This window comes from Lampetra fluviatilis, chromosome 46, assembly GCF_964198595.1.
Source record: "Lampetra fluviatilis chromosome 46, kcLamFluv1.1, whole genome shotgun sequence".
Taxonomy (NCBI): domain Eukaryota; kingdom Metazoa; phylum Chordata; class Hyperoartia; order Petromyzontiformes; family Petromyzontidae; genus Lampetra; species Lampetra fluviatilis.
The window spans coordinates 4,571,925-4,593,965 of record NC_136320.1 but is presented as its reverse complement, the minus strand read 5'-3'; the positions used below and the strand labels follow the sequence as shown (position 1 = coordinate 4,593,965).

The 22,041-nt window shown below is 46.5% G+C and overlaps 1 protein-coding gene across 3 annotated transcripts in view; it reads left to right on the top strand.

The window, feature by feature from the left end:
- LOC144947687 (AP-3 complex subunit delta-1-like) overlaps positions 1–22,041 on the top strand; it is a 49,756-nt gene that overhangs the window by 10,468 nt on the left and 17,247 nt on the right. The window contains exons 6-25 of one of the 3 annotated variants that reach the window (XM_078876964.1): positions 1,336–1,465; positions 2,035–2,174; positions 2,622–2,695; positions 3,164–3,213; positions 4,471–4,520; positions 4,919–4,967; positions 5,840–5,985; positions 7,470–7,618; positions 8,688–8,918; positions 10,176–10,491; positions 11,808–11,953; positions 12,437–12,584; positions 13,554–13,625; positions 14,198–14,270; positions 14,953–15,176; positions 16,856–16,935; positions 18,418–18,616; positions 19,125–19,241; positions 21,512–21,571; positions 21,724–21,807. In XM_078876964.1, coding sequence (XP_078733090.1) covers positions 1,336–1,465; positions 2,035–2,174; positions 2,622–2,695; positions 3,164–3,213; positions 4,471–4,520; positions 4,919–4,967; positions 5,840–5,985; positions 7,470–7,618; positions 8,688–8,918; positions 10,176–10,491; positions 11,808–11,953; positions 12,437–12,584; positions 13,554–13,625; positions 14,198–14,270; positions 14,953–15,176; positions 16,856–16,935; positions 18,418–18,616; positions 19,125–19,241; positions 21,512–21,571; positions 21,724–21,807 — 2,538 coding nt within the window. Of the gene's footprint in view, positions 1–1,335; positions 1,466–2,034; positions 2,175–2,621; positions 2,696–3,163; positions 3,214–4,470; positions 4,521–4,918; positions 4,968–5,839; positions 5,986–7,469; positions 7,619–8,687; positions 8,919–10,175; positions 10,492–11,807; positions 11,954–12,436; positions 12,585–13,553; positions 13,626–14,197; positions 14,271–14,937; positions 15,177–16,855; positions 16,936–18,417; positions 18,617–19,124; positions 19,242–21,511; positions 21,572–21,723; positions 21,808–22,041 lie in introns of all 3 variants that reach the window. The other 2 variants (XM_078876963.1, XM_078876965.1) reach the window with 2 other exon arrangements.

Below are 22,041 nucleotides of genomic sequence, written 5' to 3'. Positions count from 1 at the left end.
ATTGATCTTGGCTAATAATGATGAAGACAGGGTGGCTCTTATGATTATAGCACAAAACTAGCGGCATTTGTTCACACACCCTTAATCCAGAACTTTACATTTTTGTGCCCTACACCGCTGGCAAATGAGGCTATCCTGGTCTTGAGTAGTCACCTGGTTAAGCAAAAATAAACTTTAACTCAAGGGATCAGTGTGGTTTACACAGCTGGAAGTAGAGAAAGCCGGTTCACGAATCTATCTTGGCTCTAGATTTGAAGCTTTCGTGACTGCAAGGATTCATACTCTTAGGTTTTTTCTGTAAAGTCACGTAGATGAAAATAAAATAATAAAAATGATAATAGAAATATTGTATTTCTATTATCATTTTGATAATTTTATAATTTTTATTATTTATTTTTACCTACGTGACTTTACCGAAAAAACCTAAGTACTATCTTGGCTCGTTTGTACGTGTTAAACTTGCCTACCCCAACTCACTTTTCGTCGAAATTAACCAAACACCCCTTTGCAGGACCAGCCTGGAAACTACCTCTTGAGGCTCACCGAGGCTTGTTGTGGACACAAAACAATTGGAAAAATGTCCGTTAAATTCCAGCCGAGGACTGACTCGGCCAACATTTTGTTTCGGCTCAATAAATTGATTACCACTTTTAGAGACTGGTTCCGTACCAACGAAATGTGAACTTTCCACTGTTGACTTGCATTCGCCGATGGAGTTGAGCGGCGCTCTTGAATTTGAAGGAGGCTTGTTCATTCAACTGTTCAACCGTAGTGTGGTCTTAACCCGGTACCAAATGAGTTTATTACCAACACTCACTGTTATATGCACTCACCGTCAAACATGTTATCATCATGTGGAATTTTTTTTATTTACAGACATTACAAAACAGAACACATGGGCTTTAAGTGATTTACGGGTGTGTGTGAATTAGCATGTGTCTGTGAGTGGGGGAGCGGTAATGTAGCGGTTAGCGCGCCGTATTATGAACCAGAGTTCGATTCCTGCTCACGGCCAACACCAGTGATGATTATCTGAACTGGTCCTGGGCCTCCCCTAGGTCTACTCAACCTCAAATGAGTACCTGGTGTGTAAACTTTGCCACTGGGGTGACAAAGGCGGCCGGGTGTGGTGCTGGTCAACCACCCCGTCGTGTGCCGTGCCGGCCTTCATAGGTGCTCACTAACAGCACTTGTCTCAACAGTCTGTTAAAGCTATACTGGGGAATATTTGATCTTTGTTGACTGTGCATGTGTGGACTTCATTGTCATGCTTGTGAATGTGTGGACCCTAATGTGTGCTTGTGAATGTTTGATGTGTGTATGCGTGCATGCCAGATGTCCTCAACACGCCCATACGTACGCAAAAAGGCTGTGCTCATCATGTACAAGGTGTTCCTAAAGTACCCCGAGTCGCTGCGCCCTGCATTCCCACGCCTCAAGGAGAAGCTAGAGGATCCAGACCCAGGTATGGCCCCTAACATCGTAATGTCAGCTGCCAGTAGAGATCAGTGCTGCCCAATTGTTATTTAAGCAGTGAGACAGTGGCACTGATCAAACCATGATCTCTGTTTCCTATATTTAATTTCAATGTTTGTGCTATTTGGCATTATCAGAAAGTGAAGTCATATATTTTTGAAGCTTTCATCGGTAACAGAGTACAGCCCCGAATATAACATCACAGAACTGCCTCCTAAGTATTTACACAACATTTACAAATTATAAATTGCATTTATGAATTGTAAATGTTGTGGATTTACTCTCCAACACACTGGTGGGCTGAGGTAGTGACTAACTGGTGCGTTTTGTTTACGTGGCAAAACTTCCTGGCTATGTCAGTTGGTGGAGGGTTACGACACATTTATAACTACGCGATCTAACACAAAAACCCTTATTACGAGTAATATTGGTCGCGAAAGCCTCCGTGTTAAACAGAATCAGGCCTGTTTGTTTATTGGGTTGCATCTTTCCCTGAAGTTGCTAAAAGCACTTTCCCCAACAGTGTTAAGGCTATACGGGGGATCTTTGCCTTTGCAGGCGTGCAATCGGCAGCTGTAAATGTGATCTGCGAGCTGGCACGGAGAAACCCAAAGAACTACCTATCGCTGGCACCTCTCTTCTTCAAGCTCATGACGTCCTCCACAAACAACTGGGTCCTCATCAAGATCATCAAGCTGGTGAGGAGACTTGAGGGGCCCGCGGATGTGACACCTTTGACCTTTGGCATCTTATCATCATCAATCTTTAATCATGCATTTTTCATAATCACCATCATAAATGTGTCATTCAGTTAACCTTATTATAAGCATCATGATTATAAGCATTATATAATTATCATTCACGTATTTGTTTATCATCCATCATTATCATCATACAAAAATATAACGTTTAAACAAAACAAAATGCAGATGCCACTATCATACATTTATTCAACATCAATACAATGGCATCACAGGAGGAACAGAGCGCACTCATCACGCCTAGCCAAGATTTTGATGCTTTTCTTCTGAACGCCGCTTCAAAGACTTGCCCCGTACGGCTGCTGAGATGGAGCCTTGGGTATGTGTCGACATGAAAAGAGAATGTTGTGGCGTGTGTGTGTGTGCGCGTGCTCTCCGCTGTAGTTTGGAGCGCTCACGCCACTCGAACCCCGTCTGGGCAAGAAACTCATCGAGCCGTTGACGAACCTCATCCACAGGTTCGTGGCAAACATGCTGCGGTTTGGATTCGCAAAGCGTCTTTTAGGTGCCATTGTTTCTCCAGGCCCTGCAGGGAAAAGACAGGCATTTTGAGGTTATTGGGAAAAGGAGGGATGTTAGTTTGAAAGCAAAGGTGGAAGTTACGAATTAAAGGATACATTCACGGAGGGGGGGAATAAGACATTTGGGTAAATGCACCATTGACCAGGCATACTGTTAATGGCACAGACTGTACAAGTCTGTTCTCCTGTAGCGCAGTAGTTCTGTTCCTGAAGAACACCGCATTATGGGAAAAATCGCGTCACAATAAATAATATGCAATATAGGGTAAAGCACAGTCCGCGCGAGATGCGTACGCAGGCTGAAGATTGAGGCACGTGGGTAACGTGGAGATGAAACAATGAATATTCATCCTCTGAAAGTACGTAAGGCTAAAAACGATTTTTTTTCTTTGTGTGGACATGCAGCACATCCGCAATGTCCCTGCTGTACGAGTGCGTCAACACTGTCATTGCTGGTAAGAGAATATGCTCGCGTCACTTCTTTATAGCAGTCAGACGAGATGCCAATGACCTTCAGGCTTGATTTATATCACATTTGTTCTGTACATCACAAAGGGAAGAAACTTCTTTCTGGAAAGGAATGAGCAGAGCCTCACACCGCGATAGCCAGGGCTGTCCAAACTGCAGCCCATGGGACGTATTCGGCCTATGAGGCCCATCTTATCTGTCCCATGGTACCATTTAAAAGTATTGTTAAAACAGCTGACCCGCAGCTTTAAGGAGGCCACATGCGTTATCGCTTTACTGTACATCTCTTCTCATTTGTTGTTTAATCTTTCTCATATCTTTTCGAGCACTCTTCTAAGTACATCTTTGTCATCTCTTATAGCACGGTGTTAAATAAATCTATCTTTTGTGTTTCTCATTTCCGGTCTCGTATCTCCTCGCAAAATATGTCTGCAATCTCCTCCTGTGCTCTTCCAAATACATTTATCCTGTAACTCGATTCTACATCTCTTATAAATAATCTCTCCTAAACAATCCACTCGCTTACAGCTTTCCTCTGAATATATCTGTCCTTTTTTGCTATCGTATCTCTCTGAGAGCGCTTATGAAAACACTTACTTTGTCAGGAACGTTCTGCCAAGTTTGCACAAGACAGGCAAATGTTGCCACATGTAACCCCAATTGAGTAATTTGCATGACATTTTTTTAGGATTGGGATGTTTGGCCAATACGAGTTGCATTGTATGGTTCTTGTAAATTATTATTTGTCATCTCTGTCATATGTAAGTTATTTATTTTCTGTGTCACACAGCTCTCAGCGTGCTAATTAATCTGGCCTTTGTAGATGGATAATTGGATGATACTCTCATATTTGAGAAAATGTTTAAATTTAGCTTCGAGCTTGACTGAGTACTTGAGTTTAATATTCAAGTAATTATTCATCAATTCATGTTATTATGCTCACAATACATCACTTTAATCTTGCAAGTATAATACTATGATTATGATGATGATTAATGATAATTTATATGTAATTTATACAATGATATCCCTTCAGCCAAACTGAATGAGACAGTACAATCAAAGCAGATGGTACAAATGAGTCTTATTACCAAAACAAAAAAGATACAATATTTGAGTCAAACAGTGAACCTAAATTGTTACATATATATCCACATGCTATGTAAGAACCAGCCCTCTGTACCAGCCACCTTTCATTGACAGTGTTTTTTTATCTGACACTGGCTCCTCCCTTCCATTGACAGTTCTCATCTCGCTGTCATCTGGGATGCCTGACCACAGTGCAAGCATACAGGTATTGGTGTCACGGGGTCTACAATCGCCCATGACCACATCACACAATGCACCTGATCTCGTCAGACAGCGAAAGCTATGCAGGCTTTGAGCCTGGAACGTGCTCGGACAACAGGTTGTTAGTATGCTGTGGTGCTACGTAGTGCGTGACCGAGACAGTGCAGAAAAATCCATTGTTCTGTATTTCTATACATCCATGTCTATGCTCTCTGCCTCAATCAACACCGAGCATGTTTGTATCAGCGCACACATCTTTAGGTTCTGTTTGTTTGGCCCACTCTGTTGTGGATTTCGCAATGCCTCGATGGCGTCTTGACTGACCATCGCGTACCGCACACGCGGCCCACGTACGGCCCCCTCCTTACTCGTGCGATTCCTGCACGCGCGTGAACCCCACAGCTCTGCGTCCAGAAGCTGCGCATTCTCATCGAAGACTCGGATCAGAACCGTGAGTGCCTCCCGCCCAGGGGATTATGCCCCCTTCTGTGGTTTGTGTGGTGCAGCAGCATGCAGATTGTTGGGCTTCTCGTACAGAGTGCAGCACTGCTCTGTAAAGCTATCGCCTTTATGTTGTAGAGGTGGTGCTTAGGTTTCTTTGTGGCCATTGCAATACGATTGTTAATTTAATCAAGTCGGTAAGTCCTGTCCTTTATTATGGAAAGTGCATTTAATATTTACCAACGAGCTATTGCGGCTTTTTGAAACGGTATAATCTAAATAGTATAGTATATAAATAGTATTTAAGCAAGATAAAACATTAGTGAGTTTTGGACTTCTGATTTTACCAACTCAAACAAAGTAATTGTTTGGCTCAGTGAGTTTCTAATAATTGTTCTTCATAGGCCAAACAAAAGAAAGACGACTTCTCTTGAGGCTCATCAGCGGGGGTGTGACCTGTGTAGTTTTGTTTCTGTATCATATTTTGTTCAGCTCTATAAAATTGCGTCTTATCATTTTTAGCTGTTCAATGTAACATCCTGTAATTTACAACGCTTGTTTTCAGTTCTGTAGAACTGATCATTGTTTGAAAGCACTCCTGTTTGAATGCAGTGCTGCTATTTGTGTTTCTGTATAACTGTACGTGTTGTGTTGTCACGTGTAACTCTGGGCAATATTGCCAAGTAATCTTGTATGCGATTGCCATGTAACCCAGTGTACTATGTATTGTCAATGTAACACTCGGGTTCTCTTACATTTGTATACTGTGTGTTGTGTTGCTTTGTAACTCTTGACGTTTATCCGTGCAATTCTGGGTGCTGAGTTTCCATCTAACCCCACGTTGTCACTTGACTCCATGTGCCATGTTCACGTTCCTTCCAGTGAAGTACCTGGGGCTGCTAGCCATGTCCAAGATCCTGCGCACTCACCCCAAGTCCGTGCAGTCCCACAAGGACCTCATTCTGCAGTGCCTCGATGATAAGGATGAGTCGATCCGGTTGCGATCGCTCGACCTGCTCTACGGCATGGTGCGCCTCCCGACCCACAACACCATCCGTGCATCTGCTCGTCTGCGTCCGTGTGTCTGTCGCATTCCCAGCTTCGGTTGGTTACGTACGGTGCAAAAAAAAGTTCAACATCCGTTTAACACGTAGGCTTTCGCGACCGATATTATTCATCATAAAGGTTTTTGGGTTTTATTGCGTAAGTATAAATGTGTCGTAACCCTCCACCCGACACAGCCAGTAAGGTTTGTCAGGTAAACAACGTGCCAATTAGTTACTACTTCAATATACGGGGTTTGCTCACATAGCTGAGAAGGGATTACATGGGGACTTGAGAAGAGGTGGATAGATGTGGTAACAGCAGATGCCATGGCTGAGTGGACTTGTCTGTAGTTGCCACCACTAGTATTAGACTCAGCCTCTTGTGTGGAGGAGGCTTGTGAAAGACGACCAGGTGGCTGGCAGCAGCCATCCTTTGCTTATTGCAGGAGGTGGAGGTTTGACTTTCGCAACCTTGAGCAGAGCGTCAGGCGGCTACAACACAGTGGGTTGGCATGGTAGAGAGTGCAAGTGGTTAATTTCTTGATGAAAAATATGAATAGATTTTACCTTTTGGCAATATAACAGGAGGTGTAAAGATGTTCAAACACCAATTATAAACCTTTGCAAGGCATCAAGTCTGCATTAACCACATGTACTTGTGGCAAACATTCAAACAGACATGCTCTGATAGTAGTGTATGCATTGTCTTTGAAACCGATGGGGCGGCACCAGACACAGCCTTCTTTTATGGCCTTGTCTCACCAGTGTTAGACCAGAGAACGCCAAAAGGCGTAATTTTTATAAGCCCGATAACGCTGGGGGGGGGGGTCTCTCCACCCACCGGTGTGTGAGGCCTTCAACCACTCCCACGCGGCCCCAAATTAAACCTAACCTAGCACAGTCGTCATGACAACCGATAAATTCAAGGGGTACTGTTTTTCATACTGTGCACGATAAACTCAAATGTGAACAAAAAGGGACGAGTCTGCTGTGTGCTGGCACCACGAGACAGGCGTCGTGCGTGGGAGGCGCAGTTCAAAATAAACGATGACGATGACGTTTGCTACCCGGTAGAGACGGGGGCCTGCGGTGAGCCTCCCCGATTTTTTTTTTAAAATCCTTTATATTAAGTTCACTTGCTTGCTTGCGCGCTTACGACCGTGCAAATCTTTCGGTCGTTTTTTAACCCACTTCCCGTGATCCAATCGAGCTGACATTTTGCACACAGACTCGTTGTGCGTGACAATTTATTTTCGTGGAAATTTTTTTCCATAACTTTACACTTTATAGGACATTTTTTTTTATATTTAATTACCAATTGCTTAATGGTGGCAGGCAATCATCTGACCCATAGGTGGCAGCCATCTCAAGCCAGAGGACGAGAGGACTCGCCACCACGCATTTAAAGGATTTATAGTGAAAAACTTTGTTTTTACGGGTTAATTTTTTACACATCTCGCGTGCAGGTGTCCAAGAAGAACCTGATGGAGATCGTGAAGAGGCTGATGGTCCACATGGATAAGGCGGAGGGCACGACCTACCGCGACGAGCTGCTCACCAAGATCATCGACATCTGCAGTCAGTCCAACTACCAGCACGTCACCAACTTTGAGTGGTCAGTGAGGACAGCGCTCTCCATAGATCCTCACTTTGCCTGCCTTGCTTGGTCATCCGGTTATGTACAAACCTGATATCATGGGACTCCGAGGCAGGTTCCATTAGGGGCTCACGCCAAGTTTATTAAGGGCTTACGCCGAACCAAAACCACCCTAGCCTATAACTCCCCATGGGACAGGGAATTGTGATCCCTACAACCCTGGCTAACTCGGCTCTACTCCCTGCCCCGAGCAGAGTAGCCTACCCCGAGTCCCCACTCCTACCCCCGACGAACCCCGGTTACATCCTGGGTCCCCCTTTAAATACCCCCCCCACCCGGGGGACATGACATCACCGTCCCCCAAGGTCCGCCTGACGTCACGTTCTGCGACGCCACTCTCTCAGAGGGCGAGCGTGACGTGACGTCACCCACTACTCCTCTACAAAAGTATGAAAAATCTGAATAGGTTTTATCCTTTCTGGAAATGAAACGGGTGTTAAGATGTTCAAACACCCGATAGTTACCTTTTGGAAATAGATGCCTTTGAAGGATACCTTTCGCAAGGAAAGAAGGCGGTCTCTGGTGTAGCCCAATTTATTTCAAAGACAATGCGTTTATAAGTATATAATTATCGGAGCATTTGTTTGCATGTTCACCACAAGTGCGTGTGGTTAATGCACACATTGATTGGTGTTTGAACATCTTAACACCTGTTTTATTGCTAGAAAGGGTAAAACCTCTTATTATTTTTCAAACAAACAATATTTTGGCCGATTTGTTTTCGGATCTAGCTCCTTGTAATAAGGCGGTCAATCATCCCTTGTCAGTCCCTCCCGAGCCGATGGTGACGATTCCACATTTCCATCGCAGGAGTTAATCTATCCATAGGATGGCGGTTGTCGACTAACCACGATATGGAGCTGGTTTTAGTAACTCCAGATGGATGATGGACTGAATTCACTCTTAATAGAGGTTTAAACTTAAACTCGTGAGTTGAACCTCGCTGGTAATTTTTTAGCCCCCCTCCGGTTGTATGACCGCCGCCGTTATCACCCGTGGCCCCCTGTGCCCCCCCCGTGCCCCCAAGGTACGTGAGCATCCTGGTGGAGCTGACTCGCCTGGAGGGCACCCGCCACGGCCACCTCATCGCCGAGCAGGTGCTGGACGTGGCGATCCGCGTGCGCGCCATCCGCGCCTTCGGGGTGCGCCAGATGGCGCTGCTGCTCGACAACGTGCACGTGCCCGCCAGCAACGGGCAGCGCAACGGCATCTGCGAGGTCCTGTACGCAGCCGCATGGATCTGCGGAGAGTTCTGCCAGTACGTGCGACGCACCATTTACATACGCGTCGCAGGGGTGATGAGGTTTTCCTCGTCCCCCCCGCCCTCTGCGATCGCAGTTATTGTAGAAGCTGAATATAAGCACCCCCTCGGAGCAGGTCAAAGAGATGCTGCAGTGGTGAGATGTTATCTGCCTCGCCTGGCTTGCAGGAGGTCGTGGGTTCGATCCCGACCCTTGACGCCTGCTGTATATTTGGAGTTTGCGTGTCTCTCTCCCTGTGTCGGGTGGATTGTCCGGGTCCTCCGGTTTTTTCGTCCACATTCAGAAGCATTTGGCTGCTATAAGTTCCATATGATAAACCGCTTCGTTGCGCTATTAGTTTTGGCCAGGTTGCTTCTGAAAAATAGCTATATAGTTCAGTGGGCCTTACCTGGTGAAATAAAGAGTTTATTGCTCTAAGCATCCTTATTTCCAGCTTCTACTGTACCAGCATTGTGTCTTTACCACTTGCCACTTTAATTGGCAGTGTCCCAGGTTGATGCGGGTTTGAGTGAATATGTATTGTGCAAGCGTGTGAGTGGTGATTAGTGGGGAGCGGTAGTGTAGCGGTTAGCGCGCTGCGCTATGAACCTGCCGATCCGGGTTCGATTTCCGTTCACGGCCAACGCCAGTGACGATTATCTGAACCGATCCTGGTCCTCCCCGAGGTCGATTCAGCCTCAAATGAGTACCTGCTGCGGTGTGTAATCATTACCACTAGGAAGACAAAGGCGGCAGGGCGTGGTGCTGGCCATCCACCCCTTCGTGTGCCCTGCCGGCCTTCATAGATACTCACTAACAGCGCTTGTCCCAACAATCGGTTACAGCTGTATGGGGGATCTTTGTCTTGTTTTTGTTGTGATTACACCCATTCCTGTTTGTGTGTTAGTTGTGTATTTTGTGCATCTGTAAGAATGTGCAATGTAGGTGTGTGTTGTGCATTGTAAACAAGTGGCATATGGTAGCTGAACCTGTCCTGGGCTTCCCCTGGGTTTCTCAGCGTTAAATGAGCACCTGGTGCGATTTGTCATCTTCAGCACTGGGGAGACAAATGCAACAGAGCGGAATTTCTAGCCACATCTTCCGCTTGCCCATCCTGACGGTCTTAATGTGTTCTTGATCAGAACGTACCACAAGGCTATACGTACGGGGTGGGGAATCTTTTGTTATTGTTATTATTATATGCACTGTTTGTTGTGTTTGCCTGTGACGCGCATGTGTTACGTACGCGTGCGTGCGTGCACCACGTTTTGCAGGCACCTGGAGGAACCGCGCGTCACCCTGGAGGCCATGCTGCGTCCCCGCGTGTGCAGCCTGCCCGGCCACATCCAGGCCATGTACGTGCACAACAGCATGAAGCTTTACGCCAGCATGCTGACCAGCGCCGGCTCGGCCTCCGCCTCTGGTGGAGGAGGAGCAGGGGGAAGCGCTGGCGGCGCTGCCGCCGAGGTTGCCGGCGGAGACGCGGAAGAGGGCGGCACCACGGGTGGCGTCATCGAGGAGGTGACGGCGCTTCTGCTTGAGCGGCTGCCGCAGTTCGTGCAGAGCGGTGACCTGGAGGTGCAGGAGCGGGTGAGCACGGGTCTGCGGACGGGGGGGGGGGGGGTGGTAAGGGTTTGGCTACGCGCTAAGCGCCGAAGAGGATGAAGCAGACACTGTTTCCTCCACCACCGATTAGCATGGTTGGGTCAGTATCGTGCGAAGGAAGTACGTATGGTATTGTGTGTATATTGCACTTCTATCGCACCTCATGCAGCCAACTGTGCTAATCAGAGGTGCGGAGGAAGGACAACACAAAAATCAGTTCTAAGGAAATTAGTTTTCCAAGTTCTAAAGAAATTAGTATTAACAGGTAAGAGTCGGAGTCTCACTGCACAACCAAAAATGGGAACAGCACTCCTCTGTATTGGTGTTACTATGGCATTGGTGGAAATTCTGCATTGAAATAGTGGGTCATTGTCTCTATAGAGCAACTGTGCACACAGCCTTCCACAAAGAGGCACTCGTTCTCAACGAATTGATCAAATATCCCGTTATGGGGTTCTACTGCAGAAGAGTTGTGAGACCGAGTGTTGTTTGTATATAGATAAAGGACTTGCTCTTATAGCTGACTTTTTGGCATTGTAGCAGAGTACTGCTACAGGTGGTTGCCAGCAGCAAATTTTGTCGGTGGCTTCAGTCGCACCGTCGTCACTTCTTATTAGAAATCTAAATGAGCACCGCTCTTTGGGAAGTCAACGGTGTTTTTCTCAGTACGATTAGCCCCTGCTGCAGGAATTTGCGTTTTCCATCATTGGCCTATTAAATTACCACCAATGGAGATGAGTGTTGCCCAATGTTCATTTGATATTTTTTGAAATGGTTCTGATTAATTATTTTCTTTGAACGCTTGGAAATTGGTGAGATTTATGATGCTTTATTTCAGTGTATTCCAGGATTTTTTTACTTATGATGTCTGTACCATGGTTAAGAACTGGTTAAATTAACTGAGCAGCAACGAGAGACATTGTATCTATTTACTTTAACATCCCAGCTGTGCTCTGTCACATGCCATTAGGCGAAGAATCGTCCTTTGTGAACTTGATCACTAATGTGCCAGGGAAAACTCTCGGTTAAACTACTTCCGGGGTCAATTCCCTAGGCCACCCTTACCCAACGTTAGGCAGCATTCGTTCCTGCTACGTGAAGAGTGACTGGCCACTTCTCAGTTACCTTCTTCCCATGTCACTTTCATCCCTACCACCGTCACCTCTCTACCACCATCACCGTCACTTCCCTACCACCGTCACTTCCCTACCACCGTCACTTTCATCCCTACCACCATCACTGTCACCTCCCTACCACCGTCACTGTCACTTCCCTACCACCGTCACCGTGCCCCCCCGCAGGCGTCGTGTGCGCTGCAGCTCGTGCGCTACGTGCAGAAGCTGCAGGGCAGGGACGTCGATGTGACGGAGGAGCTCAGTGCCCTCTTCAGCGGGGAGCTCAACCCCGTTGCACCCAAGGCTCAGAGGAAGGTGCCCGTCCCAGACGGGTGAGGGCACTTCTGGGGCACCGCATACACATGCTGCACGCACACGTGTGTCCGCAACAGATTGATGGGGGCAGGTGATATTTGAGAGCATCTACTGCTAAGTCCGACACAACACGCGACGGGTGGTATGGAGCAGTGTGAAGCTGGGGGGGGCCACCTTTGTCTCCTCGATGCTGATGTTTACGTACAGCACCGGATACTCGTGTCAGGCTAAGTTGACCTAGGGGAGGCTCGGCACCGGTTCAGATAACACTTAGCACTAATTTTAACTAAGCTAAACTTGTTATTTTTACCAGGTAAGGCCCGCTGAGCTATAAAGCTCTTCTTCAGAAGCGAGCTGGCTCACAAATGATAGCTCGACGAAAGTGGCTTATCGCGTGTACAATTATAGCAGCCAAATACTCTGAACGCACGTTTCTAATCCACGGAAGGGATCTCAGTTCGTGATGGGTGGGCGGTGGGGTGGTTTTTGTGACCGTTCAGGTTGGACCTGGAGGCCTGGATCAACGAGCCCGAGCCGGAGAGCTCATCCGACGAGGAACAGGGCGGCAACACCTCCATGTTCGTCAAGGAGGACGCAGATCCCTGCAAGCCCCGGCAGGCCGACCTCAAGCCTGAGGAGGTTGCCAAGGTACTCGGCGTGGTCAAGGGGAGGATACAGCTTCAGGGGCCTGGCACGGCTTTACCAAGACAATACAAACAAATAGCCTCACATCGACGTAATGGCACGTTAAACACGTCAAGATCAAGGGGTTGTTACTTACGGCCAATGCCACTGATGCCACCTCGCGTTGCAATCCCGTTCTCATTATCACCTTTAGTCCATGGGCCAGAGCAGGAATTGTCCCTTCTAAAGTAGTACCCATTTATTTTTTGGCTAATAAGGGTGAATTACTACATAACCCACATTTCAAATGGCTGTCACAACATTTACTATTATTAGCCACAAAAATATATTAGAACCATTAAAGTTGTCACCTCTGGTTGGTAGCGAAAGGAGAATATCTGATTTGGGCTCATCGACTACTTCTGCCCTTTGGGGCTTCCTCCTGGTCTCACCGACCTCGTGGTGCAACTCCGTTGCCAGCCTCGGGAACCTCGCTTATTCCATCCATCCCCGAGGCAGGCCCCAACCACTGCATCCTCCTCTTCCCGATTGCGTACACTCCTAGATTTGAAGTTTTCGTGACTGCAAGGATTCATACTCTTTGGTTTTTTTGATAAAGTCACATAGGTAAAAAAAAATTTTAAAATGAAATTTTTTTTAATTTGTTTTTCATTTATTTAATTTTTTTACCTTCGTGACTTCACCGAAAAAACCAAAGAGTATGCATACACTCCGCTTTACTGTGACATTCTATTACAAACTTACAAGTTGCTCATCCCTATCCTACCTTTAAATAATTTAGAACGATGTATAATGTTTCTCAACACGGTGACAACATTCTCTTAGTCTTTAAAATTGAATAAAAAAATCTAGTAAATAAAGAGGCGACTTAAAAGCAATCGCGTTTTGCCTCTTAAAGTCAACATTCATAAAAAGATGAAAAATCGCTTGGCAGAATAAGTGCTGGGATTCATGGTGCTCTTGTGTCTGCAGATGAGAGAGCAGAGAAGAAAGGATCAGGAAAGCAATCCCTACTACATCAAGAGCTCCCCATCTCGAAGAAAGGTATTGCCAATTACGATTATTAAAAGGGTTGCCATTTAATCAAGAGCATTGTTTTGTCCATGCTATGCCTCAGAAGCCAGCTTGAAAAGTAAAAGACCGTTACTCTCATTTGAATGACTATGACTCTTCACTGAAATGGAAAATGAAAAAAGAAAGATTGCTTTGTAAATTTTGCAATGAAAACATTGAAATGAAAATAGCAATGATAAAAAAACTTGAAAAAAAATGCATTGACATACTGGGTGTCATGATATGGTAATGCTTTACTGCATGACAATTTATTTCTGTTATCGAAGCATAATGTGATAACCTCTCTTATGTCGACTCACCCTTAAATAAATAGATTGTATGTAATATATAAAGACGTATGTGGGTTTGGTGACGCCTCTACCAAGATCGCGATATCATCGTGGCCAGCGTGAGTGCCACGATGCCTCGTCAAGGCTTTGAATCTCTCCCGCCCTTGCACATGTGTTCAATACCGGTCTTAATAGGTGCTTGCGAATAATAATAATACTTGGCCGTGAATAACACTTCGCCTCTGAGGCTGAATGGTATGTGTTTGTCTACAGCAGGAACCATTGCCTGGGGTAGACCACATCCCAGTGGTGCAGATAGATCTCACTGTGCCACTCAAGGTGCCAGGTATGCTTCTGTGTTGTCTGTCGATGCAGCATTCGTGTGTATCACTTGCAGTATGCCAGACTTAAAAGTCTGCAGGGCTTTAATGCGATCAATAGGTGACAGCTTTGTCAGCAGGGCTGTGGGCCTATTTGTATGGACTTTTGCGTGTGTAGGTTTTCCCTGGGTACTCTGGATACCTCTCACATGAAAACAAAATTAATAAGTAGCCAATATCTCACCTCCACCTAAAAAAGTAAATGTTTTTTACACACTTCATGTTAACCATAAGGCCATCTGAGAGTGAGCGTAATTTCAGCAGCGTTGGTTCAAATCAGTACATGCAAACTTTGGACCAGATTCGACATACAGCGTCTCATCAGCAGGGTCAGGCTTGCTTGAATCATTGTTGGTGAATCCTATCACACCCAGTGTGACACGAGCTCCGTTTCCCAAGGCCTGGTGTGTGGATATTTTTTTAATCAAATAAATTCGATACAAAAAGGTATTCAAATATGTATTTAATCTCAGGAAATATATAGAGTAATCAATTATTTAAATGATCGAGAGTTGTAGCTCTAGATGTACAAAATAGGCCACAGGGTTAGAGCGTCCGACTCTTATTCGGAAATTCAAATCACGGCCAGAGGCCGTGGATATCGAGTAACAATCGGCGCGCGCGTGCGCGCAGGTATCCCGCTCTCAGACCAGTACCTGCGCATGGAGGAGGAGCGCCGAAAGAAGCAGCGCGAAGAGCGCGAGAAGAAAAAAAAGAAGAAGATGAAGGAGGAGGCTGGCAGTGGCGGCGGAGGAGGAGGGGAGCAGGGCAAGCGCAGCCGACGGCGGAGGAAGGGGTCGGCGCACACGGAGAGCGAGGAGGACATCGCGCCGGCGCACACGGTCGACATCGTCACGGAGGAGATGCCCGAGGTGCACGAGCCGCGACACGCGGAGGTCGCGTGGCACCAGCGGTAGCGCGTTCGCCGCTTGTGCCAGAGGTTCGAGGTCCTAGCCCGGCAGGCTGTGCCCCCTGATTGCCACGGTCGTGTGCGTTGACTATGGAATATACAGGGTGCTTAATTTTTTTTTTTTAACTGGAATGGGATTCGTTTTTAATGGAAAAAAACGGATAATACACTGTAACATGATAACAAATGTCATGTTAATAGCTTTAAAAAGTCAGTCTCCACTTGTTCGCCATCATTGTCACCACGTGCCTGGAATCTTCTCGAGGTGGTCTCCAGAGCCCAGAGGCACATTTCTTGTAGTATTTTAGAAAAATCTCTGAAGTGTTAAAAAAATTAAGCACCCTGTTGCACAGGGGGGATGGTGTCGTGGATGAAGGCCTCATGGTCAAATTATTTCAAAGAGCATTTAAATGTAATCTTGTGTGGAGATGTAAGCGGTGTCCCTATGTTGAATGCCACGTATCATTGAGTGGTCGCAAAGATGATTTCCCAGGACGTCAACTTTTACGAACTTTTCTGCACCGTTTGACATGAGGAAGTCAAGGATTGATGAGTGATCTGGGTTTCTTTTTACATTAGGACGGGTCCGTTAACAGGTGAGCTGGGATAGGTTGAATTCTATGTAGGTATGCACATTGAACGTCTTTCGCACAATACAAACAAAACAAAAAGCAGTTCTATAGAAAAACAGGAGGCCTGTGGCGCCAGTGTCATGGCAATAGCATTGTGATATAAGAAAAGGCACGAATACCAAATGTACTTATTTACTATTACATAATATCGCTGTGATAAGGGGGTTATAGACTTTGTCATTTGGTCTGTCTGTTGAACGCGCAGCGATTGCATCTCGGAGTGCCGCACTCTCACTCGCGTGCTTTAGGAAATCTTGTCGCGGGTTTCGTGCAAGTTGCGTAAACCCCTTCAATGAACGTCTATTTTTGCTATTTAAATTTGTAAAAAGGAGAGAGTGTACATGCGACGGTTGTACGTTCTGAGTAGAACCTGGCAGGAAGGCAGCGCAGACACAGTCGTAGTCCAAAAAGGGGATGTTGCGTCTGGCACATGCGCAGGATAAAGGGGGTCAGGGTCGGTAACGAATGGAAAACTTCATTAGACCTCCTTTGCCAGTACCAAAATATAATAATAGGGTTTTTCCCCTTTTTTCTGGGAACAATATGTGCATTAACCACAATACTTGTGGTCAAAAAAAAACTCTGATAATATATGAATTGTCCTTGAAACTGATAGGTCCGCATCATAGACGGCTTTCTGGTGTGGACCAATCAGTTTCAAGGACAATGCATATATTATCAGTGGTTTTTTTTGCATTTTGACCACAAGTATTGTGGTTAATGCACACCTGATTCCTTGTAAAAAGGTTTCAATGGAAAACTGTTTAGGCTTATTTTGCTGCGTCTTGTTTTCCTCGGTTGTATCGCGATTGTGCTGTCGATGTCGTGTCAAGAGACGAATATTCGCACTGGTGTGCGAGAGTCCTGAAATGATTCTTCTTATGACGTGACACCGATGAGGGGTTTGTAAAGACATTAAAGAAAGTTGACCTTGCTGTGTTAGAATACGCGATGTGCCGTGATGCGTGTTGCAACTTTTGTGTTGTTGGTGTTGTGCCGTTTGCATCAGGACGCACTGCCGAGTGATGATGATGACAAGAAATATGACCCCAACGACCCCTACAGAGCCCTGGACATTGATCTGGACAAGTGAGTGTTGTGGAGATGAGTTGGCGGTTCTTGCTTGTATGGGGTCATTGAAACCCCAATTGTGTAATTTGTTTCAGGAGCCACATTGGTTAAAACTGTGCTGTATCATAAATACAGATGCAAGTGTGCAGCTGTGCTTGTACATATGCACGTGTGTGTGTGTTCCTGGTGGGGAGCGGTTGTGTAGCGGTTAGTGCAATCCGTTACTAACCCAGCGACCCGAGTTCCATCCCGCTTACGGTCAACACCAGTGATGAGTATTTGAACCTGTTATGGGCCTTTCCTAGGTCGACTCAGCCTCAAGTGAGTACCTGGTGTGGTGTGTAGACATCGCCACTGGGGGGACAAAGGCAGCCGGGTGTGGCGCTGGCCACCCACCCCCTCGTGTGCAGTGCCGGCCTTCATCGGTGCTCGCGAACAGCACTTGCCCCAACAGCCTCAAAAACTACACATGTTCCTGGGAGTGATAGTGCTGCAATTATGTCACTATTTGCACACTGCAGTATGAACCTGATTGCCTGATTTCTATTTCCAGATATTGATAACAGCAGCATCTGTGAACATACTCTGGGTCATAAATGAGTACCTGGTGAAGTGTGTAAACAGCAGCACGAGAGAGACAAAGGCAGTCAGGCTTCTTGCTGGTCATACCAACTTCTATTGTGTATCATGTCGACCTTAGTAAATTGCCCACGAACAGCTCTTTTCCCTATGTTCTAAAGGCCATATGGTGGGAGGGGAGGGGAATCTTTGTATCTAATTCTAGTAATGTAATAGATTGTAACTGGGTCTGTCCCATGACCTGCCATTGGGCCTGGCACAAGCGGCACGGTGATATGGCCGCCACTTAGTAGCAAGCAGTTGGAAGCTGCTGTGTGTGGGAGTAACATGGGAGCACTCTGCACAGGACGCCACGGTCCCCATAACCCGGTTTGAATTTCAGACAGTCGCATTTGGTACATGTCGTGTAGACGGCTTCTTATTTATTAAGAGCACACTGGGCGATACATTTATGTAACGCAGCTACACATAGCCGACCCTATCACACTACCCCATCGTCGGCGTCCAACTACGCAGCTGCCCGACTAGCGCAGTGACGGCGACGGTGAGAGCCTACTACGGCACATTAACAGAGACCAAGAATGGTGCTGGCTATATCACCACCCATCCTTAGTAGGCATTTAATAATGTACCCCCTCCACAGCTTCATAGATTGGGGTCATGACCCTGTATGTGAAATATTCTGTATGTGAAAGTTCGGATTTGTGAATGTGTTCAGAAAATGATTCACCGTGTACAAATATTGAACTGGGTGTGGGCGGTTACTCGATCAGGGCGGATATATGGCAATCCGATGTGCGATAATGTGCAATGGTTACATCCTATTAACAGGCGGGTTGCCAAAAGCACTGGCCCCGGGAGCCTGTACGTCTGTCTGAAGTAAGGGGCGTTTGTCCACGTGGTGTGTGTGCGCGAATCAAGACCCCTGCAGGTAGAGAAACCGGTGACCCCACGACCCCCGCAGCCCTCGCCCGGCCTGAAGGGAACCTCCTCGCCTCCCGGAGGAGCGGAGCAAGAGAGGAATGAGCAGGGAACGCCCCCCACTAAACCCACTCACAAGCCCCGCAAAGAGAAGGGGAGGGAGAAGGAGAAGAACAAGAAGAAAGCCAAGAAAGATAAGGTACCGACACATCACGATTAGTATTATTGATGTTGTTGTTGCAGCACACCGGGAAATACAGCACTGGTGGCAAAGGGGTTGGTGGGTCGCGTAAAGCATGAAACTCCTAAACCCACTGGGCTGCGAAGTGGCTAAAAGACGGTCACTGCGTCGCGCGCTTACGGTGTGGGGAGCGGTAGTGTAGCGGGTAGCACGCTGCGCTACGAACCTGGCGACCCGAGTTCGATTGCCGTTCACGGCCAATACTCAGTGATGATTATCTAAACTTGTCCTGGGCCTCTCCGAGGTCGACTCGGCCTCATGAGTACCTGGTGCGGTGCGTAAACATCCCGACAGGAGAGACAAAGGCGGTGGGGCGTGGTGCGGGTCACCCACCCTTCATGTATGTACCAGTGCCGGCCTGCATAGGTTGCTCGCTAACAGCACTTGCCCCAACAGTCTGTTAAGGCTTCACGGGGGATCTTTGTATCTGGCGTGGTGTTATGCATTGTGGGTCTGTCACTTGCAGAAAGAGAAGCGATGCGAGGAGGGTGCTGTGGGCGGTGCGGCCGTGGTGGTGGCCGGTGAGGGTGAGGAGACGCCAGGGGCAGCCTCACCCCAGTCTCAACAGCCCAGCGAGCCCAGCGTGAGAACATCATCATTAGCACCGTGATCATCGTCATAATAAATGATGATGTGAATGAATGATAATTCACGGTCGTTTTTCAGTCCACTCGTGGATGAAGGTCTGCCCGCGTCGCGTCGGTCATGGGGGTTTTATGACCATGCCATGCGAGTAAAAGACGGGTTTGTTTAACCGTATCTGACTACACAGTGCAGGTTTGGTGAAGGACAATGCCCAGGCATCAGTTCGGATGTCATTTGCCACTGAATTTATCCATGGCCGTGAATATAACTCGGATCTCTGGTGCTCATTGCAGTGATGCTCTCCCCCCACCAACCCCCTGCCCTGTCATCATTGTCATCATCACTTTGTCATTAAAATAATAACACTAACACAATCTTTGTGTTCCTGGGTAGTAAGTGTTCATTCGTAATTGCTTATGCCTAAAAAGTATAGAAAATGCCTATTATTCCCTACAAACTTTGCTTCTGTGACCAGGACAGTGATATTTCAAAATTTTACGATTTTCAATGAGAAAATGGGCGAATGTGTCTTTTCGTTCACATAAAGTCAGAAAAAAACTATATGAATCAAAATTCATATGTATTAAAACTAAAGTAATAAAAAAAATACTACTTACAATTGTACTGTAAATCACTTTCACGAATCAGCCCCCATATGTAGTCTCCCATCATGTTCTCGTTACACCGTCCTTGGTAGCGGCGTTCAAAGTCCAGTATATCCTGGTGGAAGCGCTCGCTTTGCTCCTCCGAGTACGCTCCCATGTTCTCCTTGAATTTATCAAGATTAGCATCAAGGATATGAACTTTGAGGGACATCCTACCGCACTAAGCATTTGTGACTGATCAGTCCACAAAGGAATGGAGCCGTTTCACAGTTATCTTAACACTACATCAGTGTTGCCTGTCGGTCGGTCACATTTGCTCAAATATTATTCTGATGGTTAACCTAAGACGACAGGACCAGAATGCACTTCTTCAGGAAATGCTGATGGTTTTTGCATATGCAAAGATGTTGTGTGCTATCTATGCGATGTTGTGTGTTGTATGAAACTCATGACAGCACGCTTCACCTCATTAGCACAGCCCAGGTATGCATCTCCAAATTAAAAGCTGATAGGACGAGACAAAAATGTCTTCAACAACAAAACAAGGATCCTGGTATGCTTTGCAGGTGCAGATTACATCACCATTTCTGCTCTTTTTTTGTATATATCATTATGATATCCACCAGCTCACTAATAATGCCGATGTCAGCACAGGTGGGAAGATAGGGAACTTTTTTTCCAATTATTTCAATGTTACCTGCCAAGTCGTGTAACCGAACCAATAACCGGCACAGGATTTTATCACTTAAATAATTGATCGCCCAGCTCTTAAAGGAATCGTAACAGGAATCTCGAGTCTCTGCTGATTTTGAGCTGGTGCCTATCACAAGGCTGCGTGCAGAATATGCGCAGGACAACCGATGCCATCATGATCATGCTGAATGCTTCGATTCCTGTTATGATTTTCTGTTAAAGCTCCCCTTTTGCATACATATATTATTTGATTCAAGCCTTACACATCTCTGGCTTTTTGAATTCCCTTTTCAGCTCCGGAAAGTGCTTGATTTAAAAGATGAAGGCGCTTGGTTTTTTAAGTTGTTTCTTTAAACATCGGCTTGAGAGGCACAACCTACTGGCAGGGCCGAGTTAAGGTCCTTGTAGGCCCTAGGCACTTGTGTTTCGTAGGCCTTCCGTGATGCATTTCTACAGTAGTCCTGCTGCCCCTTGTTACTCCCGCCTCTGTCGCTCGCTTGTTTCGTGCCTACTTCATCCAGCCACTGGACAGATGTCGTTACTGATACGTTCATTATTTAGTCTGTGCCCTCATTCGATGGGAGCGTGCTGTGTGCTGCAGAAAAGCAGATTTGATTTGAAATAATTGAAAAAAACAAACCAAGGTAAGCCTAAAAATACAAGCGATAATGTTTTCAACAATTTTTTACTATGATTGTCGTCATATCGGATGACGCAGCTTTCAAAAGGGATTCTGTTCATTTTCATTGGTAACAAAAAAAACATGGTCAAAATTGTTTCCGTCGGCCCTTCAGTTTTCGTAGGCCCTAGAAGCAGTGCCCACTGTGCCTATTGAATAATACGGCCCTGTCTATTGGTGATGCTGCTGCCCTCCCAACTGTGCTCACGGGGCCTGTCCCCCCATCTCACCGCCCTTCCATTCGCTCGCTTTCACAACCTCCTTCCACCCTCCTATGCTCTGCTTCTGCAGGTCGATGACCTAGACTTCTGGCTGTCGGTTTCTGACGCGCCACCTCCCTCCAAATCCAAGGTCTGTGGGGACACCGCCCCCCCCCCCCCCCCTGCTTTTTGTTAAAACAGCCGTCGTTTTGTCGGCCTTAATTTGGCGCTCTTTCGGCAACCCGCTCACCGGCGTGTCGCTCTCCTCACTGAGTGGCCACCTGGCGCCGTGTCTTTCAACAGTACGAGCCGATCGGAAGCGCGTTGTCACCAGCTGGTCCGGACGAACAGAGCACAGAGGAGGTGGACACAGTCAAGCCTGATAAGGTACACTATATAAAAGCTTATAGATCTTTATATATGTACGTAGCCAACCATGATAATCGGAGGTGTGGGGGAAGGACAAACACCAAAAGCAGTTTAGCTTATCATGAAATAATCTATAAAAAAATGTCTTGTTTACTCAAGACAACCTCACTCCGTATCGAGCGACTTTCAGGCTGGTCCTGCCAAGTTCTCGCAGTCGGGGTTGATGTTGCTGTGTGTAATCCCAATCAAGTA